Source organism: Dermacentor andersoni, chromosome 5 (assembly GCF_023375885.2).
Source record: "Dermacentor andersoni chromosome 5, qqDerAnde1_hic_scaffold, whole genome shotgun sequence".
NCBI lineage: Eukaryota > Metazoa > Arthropoda > Arachnida > Ixodida > Ixodidae > Dermacentor > Dermacentor andersoni.
The window spans coordinates 93,376,675-93,390,985 of record NC_092818.1 but is presented as its reverse complement, the minus strand read 5'-3'; the positions used below and the strand labels follow the sequence as shown (position 1 = coordinate 93,390,985).

The 14,311-nt window shown below is 42.4% G+C and overlaps 1 protein-coding gene across 3 annotated transcripts in view; it reads left to right on the top strand.

The window, feature by feature from the left end:
* Positions 1-14,311, top strand: part of LOC126530879 (transmembrane protein 245) — a 52,397-nt gene that overhangs the window by 20,648 nt on the left and 17,438 nt on the right. For all 3 annotated transcript variants that reach the window (XM_055070841.2, XM_055070840.2, XM_072288229.1), the window contains exons 6-11: positions 2,863-3,011; positions 4,134-4,238; positions 6,210-6,386; positions 8,818-9,045; positions 10,591-10,713; positions 12,470-12,701. In XM_055070841.2, the coding sequence (XP_054926816.2) occupies positions 2,863-3,011; positions 4,134-4,238; positions 6,210-6,386; positions 8,818-9,045; positions 10,591-10,713; positions 12,470-12,701 (1,014 nt within the window). The remainder of the gene's footprint in view (positions 1-2,862; positions 3,012-4,133; positions 4,239-6,209; positions 6,387-8,817; positions 9,046-10,590; positions 10,714-12,469; positions 12,702-14,311) is intronic.

Genomic DNA, 14,311 nt, shown 5'->3' with positions numbered 1-14,311 from the left:
GACTCCAAAAGCAGCCGCCGCCGGTGGTATTTAAATCTTTGTCCATCTGTCTTCAAATGACCTTCTTGAAGCTAATTTGTCATTGCATATCATTTGTGCGACAATGATTAATTAGCCTTATTCGTCCTTGAATTTCACTTAGCTGAATGTTTTTCGAATTTCACCAGCAAAACAAATTGCCCATGATATCAAAAATAATTGCCAGTGGTGAGCGTTGCCGCCTAAATGTGACCTTAATGACAGGCATACTTGAAAGTGTAGATTCATTGACAGTGTTAAAAATTATGTGATTAGTGAATCGGTTGAGAATGTAAAAATACTTACCTGCTCTGAAAAATTGTTACGAGGTTAGAACTTAACAGAATTTAGCCACAGAAGGCAGTAACAGAAGCGATGTACTCTCCTAATATGTTGTGCCAAATTGTATAAAAAGCCAGTGTACTGTACTTCTAATGATTTCCACAGTGGTTGAATAACTGCGGTAAAAGGCGTCCCTCATTAATTCCAGTTTGATGTCTAGAGCACTGGCAGAGAAACCAAGGTGATTTCACTGCTGAGCTAGACTTATTTTTTGAGCGTTCCTTCTCTTTGGAAATTGTTTCTTTCCTCCTAATTAGTGTTAACCACAGTTGGGAACCGGACTGCTAAGCACAAGGTCGTGGGATCGAATCCTGGCCACAGTGGCCGCATTTTGATGGGTCCTAAATGCGAAAACACCCGTGTACTTAGATTTGAGTGCACGTTAAAGAACCCTTGATAGTTCAAATTTCTGTAGTCCCTCACTATGGCGTACCTCATAACAAGATTGTGATTTTGGCACGTAAAACCCCATAATTTAATTTTTTCACAGCTGGGAACTAGCTTAAGGGGCCAGAGCCTAGTAATCTGTAGTTATTAGTCATTGGATAGCATTAAGCTTATACACCTTGATGACTGTTTATGTGCATCTGCACATATTTAATAATTTGTCTTATTGGCTGGCAACTCCTCGTGAATGTTTCAGAGGACCCAGGCATCTGGTTCCTGCATCTTCCTTTGGCTTTATGTCCATTTCAAATCCTCTGTGTGCTAGAACTAAAGATATCAGAATAAGGGGTAGTGCTGTTTCATTGTTTTGCATTAATATTTGTTGCTATTCTAAAAAAGCGTCCTATGTAATGTCATGTCATTGGAAGCAATGTCCATGCAGTTATGGCATGCTACAGGAAGCAACTTGTCATCAGCTGCTAATATTGTCCATCATTTTTAACAAACACATCATTGGCTATAGGTTGCATTTGCTCTATCTTTGTACAGTGCCATTTTCAGGACATGTTATTAGTTTGAAATGATGAAACGAAACACAAGTGCAAGGGGTGAAATACAAACACCCTGCATGTGTTGTTTTAAAAGTCTGCGATATGATGTTGATGGACAAGTGGTCAATAGGCAAAATATGTATGTCTACCAGTTGCTCACATGGAAAATTTCAAAATGTGAAAATGTGCATTGCATCTTGCAAGAATGAGATGCTTGCATCTCTTTTTTTGTGCAGTAGGTACAACGCTCACTTTATCAGCAATGGCATCTTTGATGATATTAGAAGAGTTTTCACTGACATCAAAGAATTACGAACAGGTTGGTACCTGGTTCAGCTTCAAGTCAATTACAGCTGCACATCAGCAGTTCTTTGCACTTTTGTTCTCAGTGGTTTGCTTGTTGTGAAGATATTGAGTCATGTCATCAATCTGACATCTCCTTGTAGCTTGTTGTGATTTATTGTATACCACTTATAAGTTCATAAATCTATGCAGGACAGTTAAGTGAGCAAGAGCTGGATTCTGACATAATCTGTATTCATTAGGAAGCAAGATATAAACAGCACCATCTCTTGCGTGGCAAACAAACCTCTAAGTGAGTCATTTTCAACAGTGCTATAGACTTGGAAACTGTCGCAGCAGCAATAATTCAAGTGAATAAAGCAAAAGGTTCACCTCTGTACTGCAGACATTTAAACAAGCTTCCATGAGCTGTGAGGCATTGCGCCTTCTGAGTCAAAGAAAACGAGAATGTATTACACAAATTTAGTGCACTTGGCGCATGTTGCTGGTCTTTCACAATAAGCCTGCACGTTTTACCCCGACTAAGCTGCTGCCTTGGAAGTATTTCTAAGTATGTACCACGATATGTGCAGTCTCTTTTAAGTGCAGCAAATTTGTTTCCTTGCTTAAGAGTGATTCCGGTCACATAAGGGTAGTGCACGCCTGCCAACTCCCCCAAGTTTTTCATAAACTTTATGAATTTGAAATCATTTTACAATTTTACGGATGTTGCACGACGTTTTACAAAAAATGATCTTCACAAAAAAATTGAGTTCGTCGGTCTGTGAACCCCCTGTTGGAAGTTTTCTTATGGTGGTGAAAGGATGCAAGAGGGGCGCTTACTTCGTGCAGGTTGGTGCAGACAAGTTCCTGAAGCAGGCAAAATAGCAAAGTCACTGAAAGACTTACTGCGATATAACAATGCGCTGTTTGACAGTCTCGGCTGTTCCAACCCTGCTTTTTTTTCTCTCTCTTCTTGAGTGCTACAGCCAAACCTAAAATCAGCGTTAATAAAGTGTATATGTATCCCACAAAAGGTGCGTGTTCCAGGCAAGCTTTAATTTAATATGTGACCGCCCCCCCTCTCGCTAGTCTCATGTCCGAAGGCTCTTTACAATTTTAATTGTTTGCAGGTTGGCAGGTATGGTAGTGCTTAACATGGTGGAGCTAGTTCATTTTCTGCGATTTGCTGAATTGTGAGCATGTTTCATGATGTAAGCTTTAGCAAATCTGAGGGCATTTTCAACACTGTGTAGCATGTGATAAATGGTGTGTGTTGCAGGAAGCCACTTGAACCTGTGGAGCTGTCTTCGGGATCAGTCACGCACTGCATGTTGGACATTGCGTAACTGGTACGAAGAACGCAGCCAGGCGCTTTTCCCAGCCCCCGTGCACGGTCTGTGGCGACTGCTGCGGGAGGGAGACAAGCGTGTGCGTGCTGATTCTTTCTCTTTCCACCTTCAACACCTTCTTGACAGATTCTGTCGTCTGTATTTGCAACATATTTTTCTTTATTCATTATGTTTTTGGGGAAGTTTTACCTTGGGACACCCTTACCTAGTCACCTTACACATGGTGACTAGGTAAGGGTGTTCAAACACCACTAATTTCTAATCGAAGTGGATACATATATATAAAAAAAAAACTGCATTCGAATATTGTGTCAAATATAAATTATTTTCCGATCTCTTAGAGGTAAAGCACACCACTTTTGAATCAATTGCACCAAGTCGAAAGTGCCTTCCTCTTTGTGATAGCCTTTAGTACTTGCCCTGTACAATAACAATGCCAGATCTACTCAGCTTTGACAGGGCTTGGTGCCATGATGTGAATCAGTGCAACTCCTAGGCAATAGTGTGTGTCATACAAATATCACTAGGGAAGTCTGCTACGATGATTGCTCAAACAGTACAAATCCGCAAATGCACTTGTGGATTTTACTTGACTCTGCTATGGGCTTTGTTTAGGATTTGCATATGGCTACAGTCATTACTGTTTTTTAGGCTGTTTTACTATTGTCTCTCTGCATTGCAACTGTTGTTTACTAGAAATTGAATTAATTACATTTACCTTAAAATTCTCAGCACATTAAACTAGAGAAGAGCACGTATGTCACTATCTCCAGGTGATGCTCATTTGAACAGCAGTGTACCCCCTAAGCCAGTTGTCTGAGGCATCTTAATCTGTGTCCACTGTGGACAGCAAAGAAACAGTAAAATGGCCACAGTTATAAACGCTACATTACACCAAACATTGAATATTTTAGTGATTACTTTGTATTAGAAGTAGACAGCACTGCAGGCTTGGTGCTGTGATGCAAATCGTTGCAACTCTTAGTCTGTCTTTAAATGAATTTGCTTCTTTGACCTTGTTGAGTTGCACTGTTCCAGCTTACATTGAAGGTGGTCCAATTAGCTCTCAGTTATGTGATGTTGGACAGCATTGGAACGCTCATAGCAACAACACACACCTGATGTTTGAAAAGATATGTGTAATAAGTACAAGGCAGTTATGTTTGTGTGTGCCAACTTCTTAGCCCTGCTTTAATTTCAGATGGTGTCTGTACTGAAAACATCCATAGATTCTCTCACCACCATTGGCATTCTGCTGCTGGTGTCTCTCCTGGCCACTGTGGGCACCATCTTCCTTGCTTTGCAGGTTTGTTTACATTGCGGCCTATGCTTTGTGTAACAAACTGTAATCTCATTACCCTGTTTGTAGTTTTGAGACAGGCAATGGACGTTTCACAAGAATTGGAAAAACTTGCAGTGCTTTTTTCTGTTTTAGAGGGGCTTCAGTGCAGTCTAAAGCAACAATTGCTACTATCCTGAACCAAGATTGAGCTTGTGTCACAGAGCGATGTGGATCAAATGGCGCCATGTTTCATCTAGTACTCATATGTTACTACTACTAGGGCTATTCCAAGCATTGGATATGAGTTTTTTGCAGATATAAAATGTGGCCGATTAATATTGATTAAACTTTCCTATCTTTTGACATAGTTGCCAGGCATTTTCATGCACATTTCCATGTTTGGTCCAAGTTTGTTAACCCCTCCAAAAAATTATCCAGCCATCAATTCTAGCCATCACACCACCAATTAGCAGTCAATTTGACTACATTGTTCGTTGAAGAATGCCTTCATTTCAAGGCTTTTCCTCATAAATGGAAACAGAGGAATCTGGTATTATGAGATCGGATAACTAAGGTGGATGTGTTGATAGTTGGAAGCCACAATTCTCGATTGCTTCCATGAAACTGCCCTCTGTGGACAGGATCCAATGATCTGGAGAGAAAAATTACACCACACTCAAGCTTTTCAGCTACATTCTTCCACAGTTGTTGGTTTTAACTTTTCCAAAAGGCTCGAGAAGTAATCAGCATTTATTGTCTGGCCTTTCTGGAGGTAGTCAGTGAGCAGAATTCCCTGGGCGTCGTAGGAGATGGATGCTACGGCTTTTCATGGAGATGTTTGCACTCATGTTTTTGGAGATAGAGAGCTGATCTGTTTCCACTGTTTGAAGGGGTATTTGGTTTCTGTGTCGATCCACTTTATCACCATTGCATGATGTGGAGCAGTGTCTCGCAGTATTTTTCTAATGTCTTTTTGACAGTCACTAGGCTTTAAATCTTTCAAGAGCAGGTAGTGATTCACAATTCAATCAGCGACCGTCATTGCTGGTTGCCATCTTGACAAACATTTATGACCAGCATTGGGGATAAGCACATCGCTGCAGTCGACACTTCATGGAAAGTATGCAAGCTACTTGCTCTTCAATTTATGGTGATTTGTTCATGTATAGGTGCAAAACCTAATGGAGCCCTCGTACTTCTCTGTACTAGTATAACTCGTCTGCGTGCAGTGCTCTGGCATCTTAAGTATTGCCATTGTCCTGGATCAAAGCAGTTCAAATGAGACATTGATGAACGTTCACATGAGCGTAGCTATCTAACAAATAATTTATGTTGCAGAGCCTTAGTCTTGTACGTTCATGCAAACATAGGCATCCATGAAGGGGGCCAAGTGGGGCAGTAGCTCACTAAGCCTGCTGGAGGCCTCCTATGGAATTTTCAGGAGACTATTAAACACAGGTGCTGGTGATGTTGAGCATTCAAAATAATGCAGCACAAAAGTGACGTGTTTCTTTGTAAACGTAGTAAACACTGATAAATGTATACTTTTGAAAATGCACATGTAAATGTGCAAGTACAAGTGCTATATTCCTGTGCTTTCTAATAAAAGAATTTCGGATGAATCCATTTGAGCCACATGGCTACTCAGCAGTAAACATGAGCTGGTAAAGATGCCAAAAGGCAAATGATTGCTGGCAAGACGTTAGGCCTCCCCTGTTGCCCTGTGCAAATGCTCTTGTTTCTAATGCCAGCTGTGTGGCATAACAAATATCCCAGCAGCTGAAACATTAGCCTTTCGAAACCACATACAAACAATATGTTGTGAGCTGAACTGTTTTGCGGTTGGTTACTGTAGTCTTGAGACACATCCTTCTCTCTAACAGAGCTGGTTTACTTGGTGTTGGGTGTTGCATGCAACTGAGACCAATGCAGCTTTGTCATAGTGCAGCAAGAGACTGCCGGGAGACATCACAAGGTGTGTGTGCATGTGCCCAGGTATATGGTGAGAGCATGCACTTGGTGGAGGTGACAAGCAGCCTCATCAACCACACTGTTGTCAACAGCCCAGAGCTCCAGCAACTGCTGCCCGAATCATTGCGGAATGCCCAGGGGGCCTTTGACTCAATGCTGGGAGATGCCTACCTCTATGGGCGTCAGTGGATCAGTGGCGCGGTGAGAAAACGCTGCTCTCTTCCTCTGAACTTGTGTGAACCTTATTTGTGTAACACTTTCTTTTACAGAACTATCTGGTGTTATTATTGTTAAGATCCAGGTAGTTGAAGCGTTGTAAAGCTTTTTTGGCATTTAACTCCAGCTACTGTGTGTTCTCCTTCTGTTCCTCTTACTACTTGCTCTAACTACTTGCTAGTTGCTCTAAATGTGCAGGAACCAATTCTGACGTCTTTGTAGGAATATTGCACAATGTGCCTGTTAACAAATCATGAGAAAGTTGTACACACTTGACAGCATTCATGGGTGTGCAGCACTTTTATAAACCCTGCACGAAAACTTGCTGCTTGCTATTTAACGGTAGGGCTACTGTGTCCTCAAGCACATTGGTACAGTGTATTTTTGAATCTTGTGAAGCCGTGCCAATGTATCCAGAGTTTATGAGAAAATTACGCTGGAGGGTGCCTCTTTTCTTTAGGCGCAAAATTCAGGCGCAATATGAATGGTAATGACAAATTAAAGCTGGAGAGCTATGGCTGTGTGTTGCCCTCTTGAACTGTTTAACATTACTACTTTCATTAAATTGATTTTGAAATAAAAGCTCTGTTGTAATTTTGAAACACAGGTGTTGCTACCATCTCCAGTTTCTGGCTGCAAATCTGTCATGTACGAGAGGTTTGAGCTAGAATATTGGTGCAAAATGTCAATTGATCTTCAACAGAGAGCAGGAAACAATTCACTTAAGAATATGAATTCCAACTTTAGTGCGAGTACATGGGAGCAGGTGTCGTAGGAGGTGAAACGTTTCGTTCCAATTGAAAATATGAACTGCTGGGGTTAATCCAGCTCTCAATAGCATGATTGCAAATCTTCTCCTGTTCACCCATGGGCAGTATCAATAATGGTAATAAAAAGGCAAGTATAAGCATGTGTTCCAGCTAACCCTTCCCCTCCACTGCTTCTGGTGTATCATAGTACCAAACAATTTTCAAAGCAGGCACTTTGCTCATAATGTTCTCACTCGGTTTGCTCAATGTTACACATGGCGCAGCATCCAGACGTATTGTAGCCACTGACCAGGTGCTGGTAGTCCCAACCTGCCACAGTGACCCGTGTGTTCGATTCCAAACCGTGGTGGCTTCACCGAGATGGAGGCAGAAAACAAAATTTTTTAAATGGACACTAAAGAGAAAAAAATTTCACCTGTATATTAGTAAATTACCCTTCTACAATGCCTAAAACACACCCTTGCCGCTAGAAGACACATGGTAAGCAAAAAAAAAAGTGCACGAACATTAGATGGGTGGCAATACCACCTTGAAGTTCCCGCACCAGCTTACCTTGTTGTCATGGATTTTGATGGCATCTGTTAGGTCCCAGTAAATTTTTTTAACGGTAGAAATGGACTACATTGTGTTCTGAAGGACCCAAGGGCTTAACATGGCTAGTATTGGGGACATTTAGTTATGCCAACGGTATTCCAAATACGCAAAAATACTTCGAAATCCGCGACGTCACACTGACGTACCGGCATTGAAGCTTTGGTGTGAAATTCAAAACATTGAACTTTGTCTCCCGTTTTCATTTATGATAACCAACACCCATTATAGTGAAATTAATGACAATAAGTTTTCAAACAACACTTTATCAGTCTAGACTGATTTATTGTTTTGCTTTAGTGTCCCTGTAAAGAACCCTAGGTAGTCAAAATTAATCGAGTACCCCCACAACAGTGTCTCTCATAAAGAGAGAGAGATAAAACTTTACTTTCTTAAGCCCCTTTTCCGGAGCTTCACTGCCTTGTGCTCTTCATGAGGCATTGGATGGGGCCGAATGTGAGGACTCGACGTCTGCTGTTGCCTTGTCCTTGCTGTGCTCTGCTCCCTTGTCATCTTCTTCTGTGTGGTCAGTCTGGCTAGCACAACAATGCTGACTGGTGAGGGATCGGTCAACTGTTCCGCTAATGTCTGCGGTTGTTTACATTAGTGAGCTGAGTATTGGTGTTTGTATTTTGTGTGTCAGGGCAGACCCAGAGTGTGTGTGCTGTATTGGGGAAGCCCCTACACTTGCTTTACTGTGGTGGGGGCCCGTAATGTAATGGAGGAAGTGTTGAGGGGGGGGGGGGGGTAGATAGGCAATGGGTCTGGCCTAAGGGCGTCTGAGCGTTTTCCTCCTTCCCAAGGTTCGTGGAGGTGCTGGGAATGGGGTGCATTTGTCACGCCAATTGTTGAGCTTTAGTTGTTGTTCTAGTCTGTGCAGTTGTTATAGGTCCCTTGTTGTAGGTGGCTGTGCCCACATTATGGGGCACCCTGGAATTCTGACTTGGGAGATAGTACGAGCCCTGTGTTGGTGCTTTGGGATGTTGAACCCCATAATTTCATTTTATTTCAGTCCTGGTGAGCGTCCGCTGAGTGTTTCCCATTCTCGTGTGCAGGTGCGACGAGCCCTGGATGATGCAGACGAGTCGCACAAGTTGGAAGTTGAGCGGCAGACACTGGAGCTTTGGGATCGTGCCTACCACCTGTGGGTGGCGCGCAATGCCAGTGATGATCCCACCCTGCACCATGGGCCCTCTTGGGATGCTCTTACCGATTCCTTGCGCAACCTCGATTTTGCCCTCTTTACCAGCTTTGTCCGGGACAACATCGGCACTCTTATGTCGGTGGGTGCTGTACAGAAAATGCTCTTCCAGATTGTAACTTGTTGTTTGTCTGCCCAGTGACTCTGCATTATCCAGTGGCATGATTGTTGTGTTAGACTAATGCCTTCCTAAACAGTAACTTGCTTATTGTAAACAACATTTGTCTAACAGCAGATTATTACACATGGCCAGCTGAGTAGAAAGTATGTATGACATTTGAATTCTATGTGTTTAGTGAGCTTCTGCAAAGGGTCGGGTACCTTAGTCTTTGTAGAAAGAAAGTCGACAGTGACATGGAGTGTGCAGATATATACGGCAGAAGAAAAATGAAGGGAAAACTCGTAGAAGGTAATGATTTGGAATAAATAAATGGTGGCAACGAAAAGGCAGAAGCTGTTGAAATAATAGACAAGGAAGAAAGCAGAGAAAAAAAGACTGCAGAAGTGAGGAAGCGAGTGGTATTAAGTGAGGTAATGAGAAGAAAATAGAAGTGAATTAAGAATTTTAATGTTATACGCCCTTAAAGAAATGATTATGGTTCCATAAAAAAAGGCCAGAAATGAGATACCAGATTTATGCAATCCTTAGTAAGCATAAATCAAAGACAGAAGCAGCTACTAAGTGGCAATTTACACCTACGAGGTTCAAACTACACAGCAAGCATGAGCCCTTGTAGCTATATTCTGGTCTTCAGGCATGACTGTCTTCCCAGGAGCCATGACGAGGAAAAGCGCCCAATAAAGAGCACACCATCTTTTACACCCAGAGCATTATGTAACGTGCTGCAGTGCTCCAATGGCATGCTGTCAGATAAGCTCAGCCCACCAGCTGTGGCTTCATTCTCTGGCATGCTCCTCAGATCACTGCAGGCTCTAGTGTACTACCTCAGGTTCATTTGTAACTGCTGCCACATACGTCCTACTTATCTTAGAGTATTTTTGAAACTACCATGAGTGTCTAGAAGGCCTACCTTATCTCCCTGCAATGTTTTGTGCACCTAGGTGCTGTGGTTTTTCTACAGTGACCGTTCATACATTGTAGATGCAAGGTTGCAGTTTTGTAATTTATTTATCTGCAGCAGCTCGTAGGATCTACCCATAAAGCTTCTATGATTCCTATCAGTATCTACAGATACATTTCTCAACATCCTGCAATTTTCAACCAGATATCTTGTTTCGTTCTCTTCTAGTAATCGCGCATACATTTGGTGAGAGGTGCTCACATAAAATGTGGATAAAATGACCACGAATGGAACTAGAACTTTTTAACAACCCTAACTAACGGTAGTACTAAAGATAATGAGAAGCATTTTTGGCTGCTAACAAATACCATATTCGGGTGGCTTGCCTGATCAAATGTTAGACCTGTAAAATTTCAAAAGCTGGAGCAAACATGCATTTAAGCTCAATCAGCCTCTCATCCTTTGAGCCTTGTGGATACACGACACCCCATATGGATGTAGCAACATTGCAAATGAAGACAAACAGTGCACTGCATTGAAGCATCTAGCAGGCTTCTGCCCATGTGCTCAACAGCTTATGGTATTTATGTTGCTCTTATCCTCAGGTATTCGAATCTATATGGAACCTGCTAAAGGGCAACATCAGTGTCGTTCTCAGCCTGCTGACGACAACAATCTCAATCCTGTTTGGCGGTGGTACTGCGGTTCTCAACTTTGTGCTGAATTTTGTGAGTACACAACTTTTCTTTTCATTGTGCTGTGTTCATGCCAGTCTCATCAAACTATTAATGCAAAGCATGATTGACAAGTTCAACCCAGTTGTCTGTAACAGTACCCTGGAAAGCAAGGAGCCTTTAACACAGCAACTTCCTCATTTTTGGCAGCTTAAAGGAGCCCTGAACCGCTTCACGTGCTCGGTGAAATAAGTGTTGTTGAAGCTTTTGTAGGACACCAAGCTCGACGAGCGGCTCTAGCAAGGCAACTGTCTCATATACATAAGCACTCATCACTTATCATCATCACCCATACCAGTACTTTCACTACCCTTCCCTCTTCCCCAGTGCAGAGTAGCAGCCTAGAGCGCACTAGCTCAGGTCGACCTCTCTGTCTTTCCTGTCAATAAATTTTATTCTATTCTAATAACATAGTCCGCGGGTAGCATACGCCGCTGTGAACATCTCAGACAAGTTTTGTTGTCGTGCGTGGAGCTCGCAAGCGGATTGCGAAGTAACCTTTCTCTCAAACCCTCTTTTCAACAGAAGCATGCCTCCTTACTCTCTTCCGGATACTTTGTTTCGTAATAAACCGGATTCCCATACGGGGCTAGTATTGGTAGCTGCGGTTGCCTACGTGACGTAGATAACATGGCCGTTGTGGGGTACCGCTACGAGTCCACTGGCTAAGCGCACTGTGGCTCGCTGAAGACAACTACGTTTGGCTTATGTTTAGCACGTTGTAGGCACCAAAATCACAGGTTGTGGCGTCTATGTTATAATCAAAAATGAAAATTGAACTGCGCTTCAGTGTGACATTTAGAAGGTGGAGTGTTGTGGGCATGCCCTATTCCGCCATAGCCTTCGCAGTGCAAGGCAGTAAAGAAACGGGAGCACAGTAGATGCCATGTTTGATTGCCAATAACTCTGCTTCTGCTGAACGCATTGAAGTACTTTTTACGGCAAAGTATTTCTGAAATAGCCTACTTTCACTATTTTCAAGTGGTGAACAGCCTTTAAAAAGATATATTAGTGTGAGCCTACAGCCAAACAACTGCAAACGAAAGGTTTCATAAACCTATACATTACAACTAAATGCTAAACCTAGCTTACTTAGATATGGGGAGTCTGAGAGTACTAAATTTCGTTCATGTATGTATTTTGAACTCCAGGGCATTCACTACTACTTACTTTGGATAATACATTTTTTATGCGACTGCACCCCTCTTCACAATCAACTACATTGTAAACCCTGGCTTTTTGTCCAGTTCCCTGAAGTTAGTGAGCACAGTTATTTGAGGAATAAGCAGGCAAGCAAAAATAAGGTGGTGGTCTTCACAGTGGGAGTATTGAGTTCACCATAAATGAGTTCACCATAAATGAGTTCACACCCCACAGAATTAAGTCTGCTGCCATATTTAAGGCACCTTGTAGTAGATGTGTTGTTGTTGTTAATACTGATTTCTCTAAAATTTGTGCATCTTAAACCATAGAGGGCCGGCTATGTAAAGGGAACTAGCCATATGCATTCATTATTAATCTTGCACATTTGTAAAAGTATAAAATTGTGCTTCTTACGTACAGACTAGCACTTGTTATGAATAATTTAATGGCTTCGCTTTGCTGCGCTGTGCATGAGTTTGAGCACAACTGCTTTTCACTGTCACATGAAATGGTCAGCTTGTCGCTTTCTCCACCAGATCCTTTCACGCTGCTATTTCACTGTTTTTTTTCTTCTTATGAGCCCTTGCTTATGTTTTGTTGTCTGCAGGTCGTGTTCTTGACTGCTCTCTTCTACCTTCTGCGTGCAAGCACAGACCGCTACAAGCCACTTGATCTCTTTGCCAGCATGTTACCAGGCTCGGCTAGCCGCCTGGGCGAAGCTGTGGAGGAAGCTGTCGCAGGTGTCTTTGCAGCCTCTTTCAAGATGGCCGCCTTCTACGGTCTCTACACGTGGCTAATACACACGCTCTTCGATGTCAAGATGGTGTACATTCCCACTGGTGAGCACTGCAGTCGCCGCACTTGCTCCTTAAAGGCTGTGTGTCTGCAGCTGTTAGCGTGCATAAAACTAGTCATAGGAGAGCTGTGCAAAGCTGCTCTTCTGTCACGAAGTTCTGAAATTAGCAACTGAACAGCAACATTAGCAACTAAGATTTATTGTACAAGGAATGTTTTTTCAAATGTTTCAAATGTTTTTTTAAACAAATAGCACTGCCTTGCCCAAAGAAATTTCATTTGGTTGGCAGCGCTTGTCTGTATTTCTTTCATTTGACTGTATGCCATTGCTTTTTGCGCTGCTTTTTTAATCATGAACATAAAATAACTTGCTTTTTTGATATTCTGGTTCAATACTCCCATGGAATATCATCAATGCAAAGCTGTACTTGGAAAGCTTACTGTTGTGGTAGATCTTTTTGTAGACAGGATCACTGCTTTGAACATGTCTAGTGGAATGCCCCTGGCGAATGGGCATCCGTGGAAATATGTTAAACATACTAGAAAGCTATCTGTCCAAACGTACATTCCGCGTGAAAATCGGCAATATATTGTCGCGACCTTTGATACAAGAAACTGGTGTACCCCAAGGAGGTGTGCTTAGCTGCACGCTCTTTATTGTGAAAATTAACACCCTTCGTGCTGCATTACCGCCAGCGATCTTCTATTCCGTTTACGTCAACGACATACAAATAGGTTTCAAATCCTGCAACCTTGCAGTGTGTGAGAGGCAAGTACAACAGGGCTTGAACAAAGTGTCCAAATGGGCTGACGAAAACGGATTTAAAGTGAACCCGAACAAAAGTTCTTGTGCGCTTTTCACAAGAAAGAGAAGGCTCATTCCAGATCCCAATATCGAAATGTATGGTCAGCGAATCCCTGTGAACAAAGACCACAAGTTCTTAGGCATCATACTTGACTCTAAACTAACATTTATTCCACACATAAAGTATCTCAGGGTGAAATGCTTAAAAACAATGAACTTACTGAAAATTTTATCCCACACAACATGGGGCAGCGACAGGAAATGTTTAATGAATCTTTACAAGAGCCTCATTCGATCACGGTTGGACTACGGTGCCGTGATCTATCAATCTGCCGCCCCAAGCGCGTTTAGGATGCTAGATCCGGTCCACCATCAAGGAATCCGACTGGCCACTGGCGCTTTCAGAACAAGTCCCATTGAAAGTTTGTATGTAGAATCAAATGAGTGGTCACTTCATCTGCAGAGAACATACATCAACCAAACATATTTTCTGAAAGTTCACTCTAATCCTCAACATCCGTGTTTTAACACCGTCAACGATATGACATATGCTACACTCTTTCGTAATCGTCCCTCTAAGACAGCCCTTTTCACTTCGTGTGAGGGAGCTTAGTGTTGAAATGGATGTTCCACTCCTCAAACATCATTTAATGCCTCCAGCTAAGCTGCTACCGCCTTGGGAGTTGCAGCTGATACAATGTGATATATCTTTCTTACAAGTAACAAAGCACGCCCCAGATATCGAAATCCGAATGCATTTCCTGGAACTCCAGTACGAGCACTCCTGCACGGAGTTCTACACAGACGCATCAAAGTCACGCGAGGGGGTGTCCTATACAGCTGTCGGTC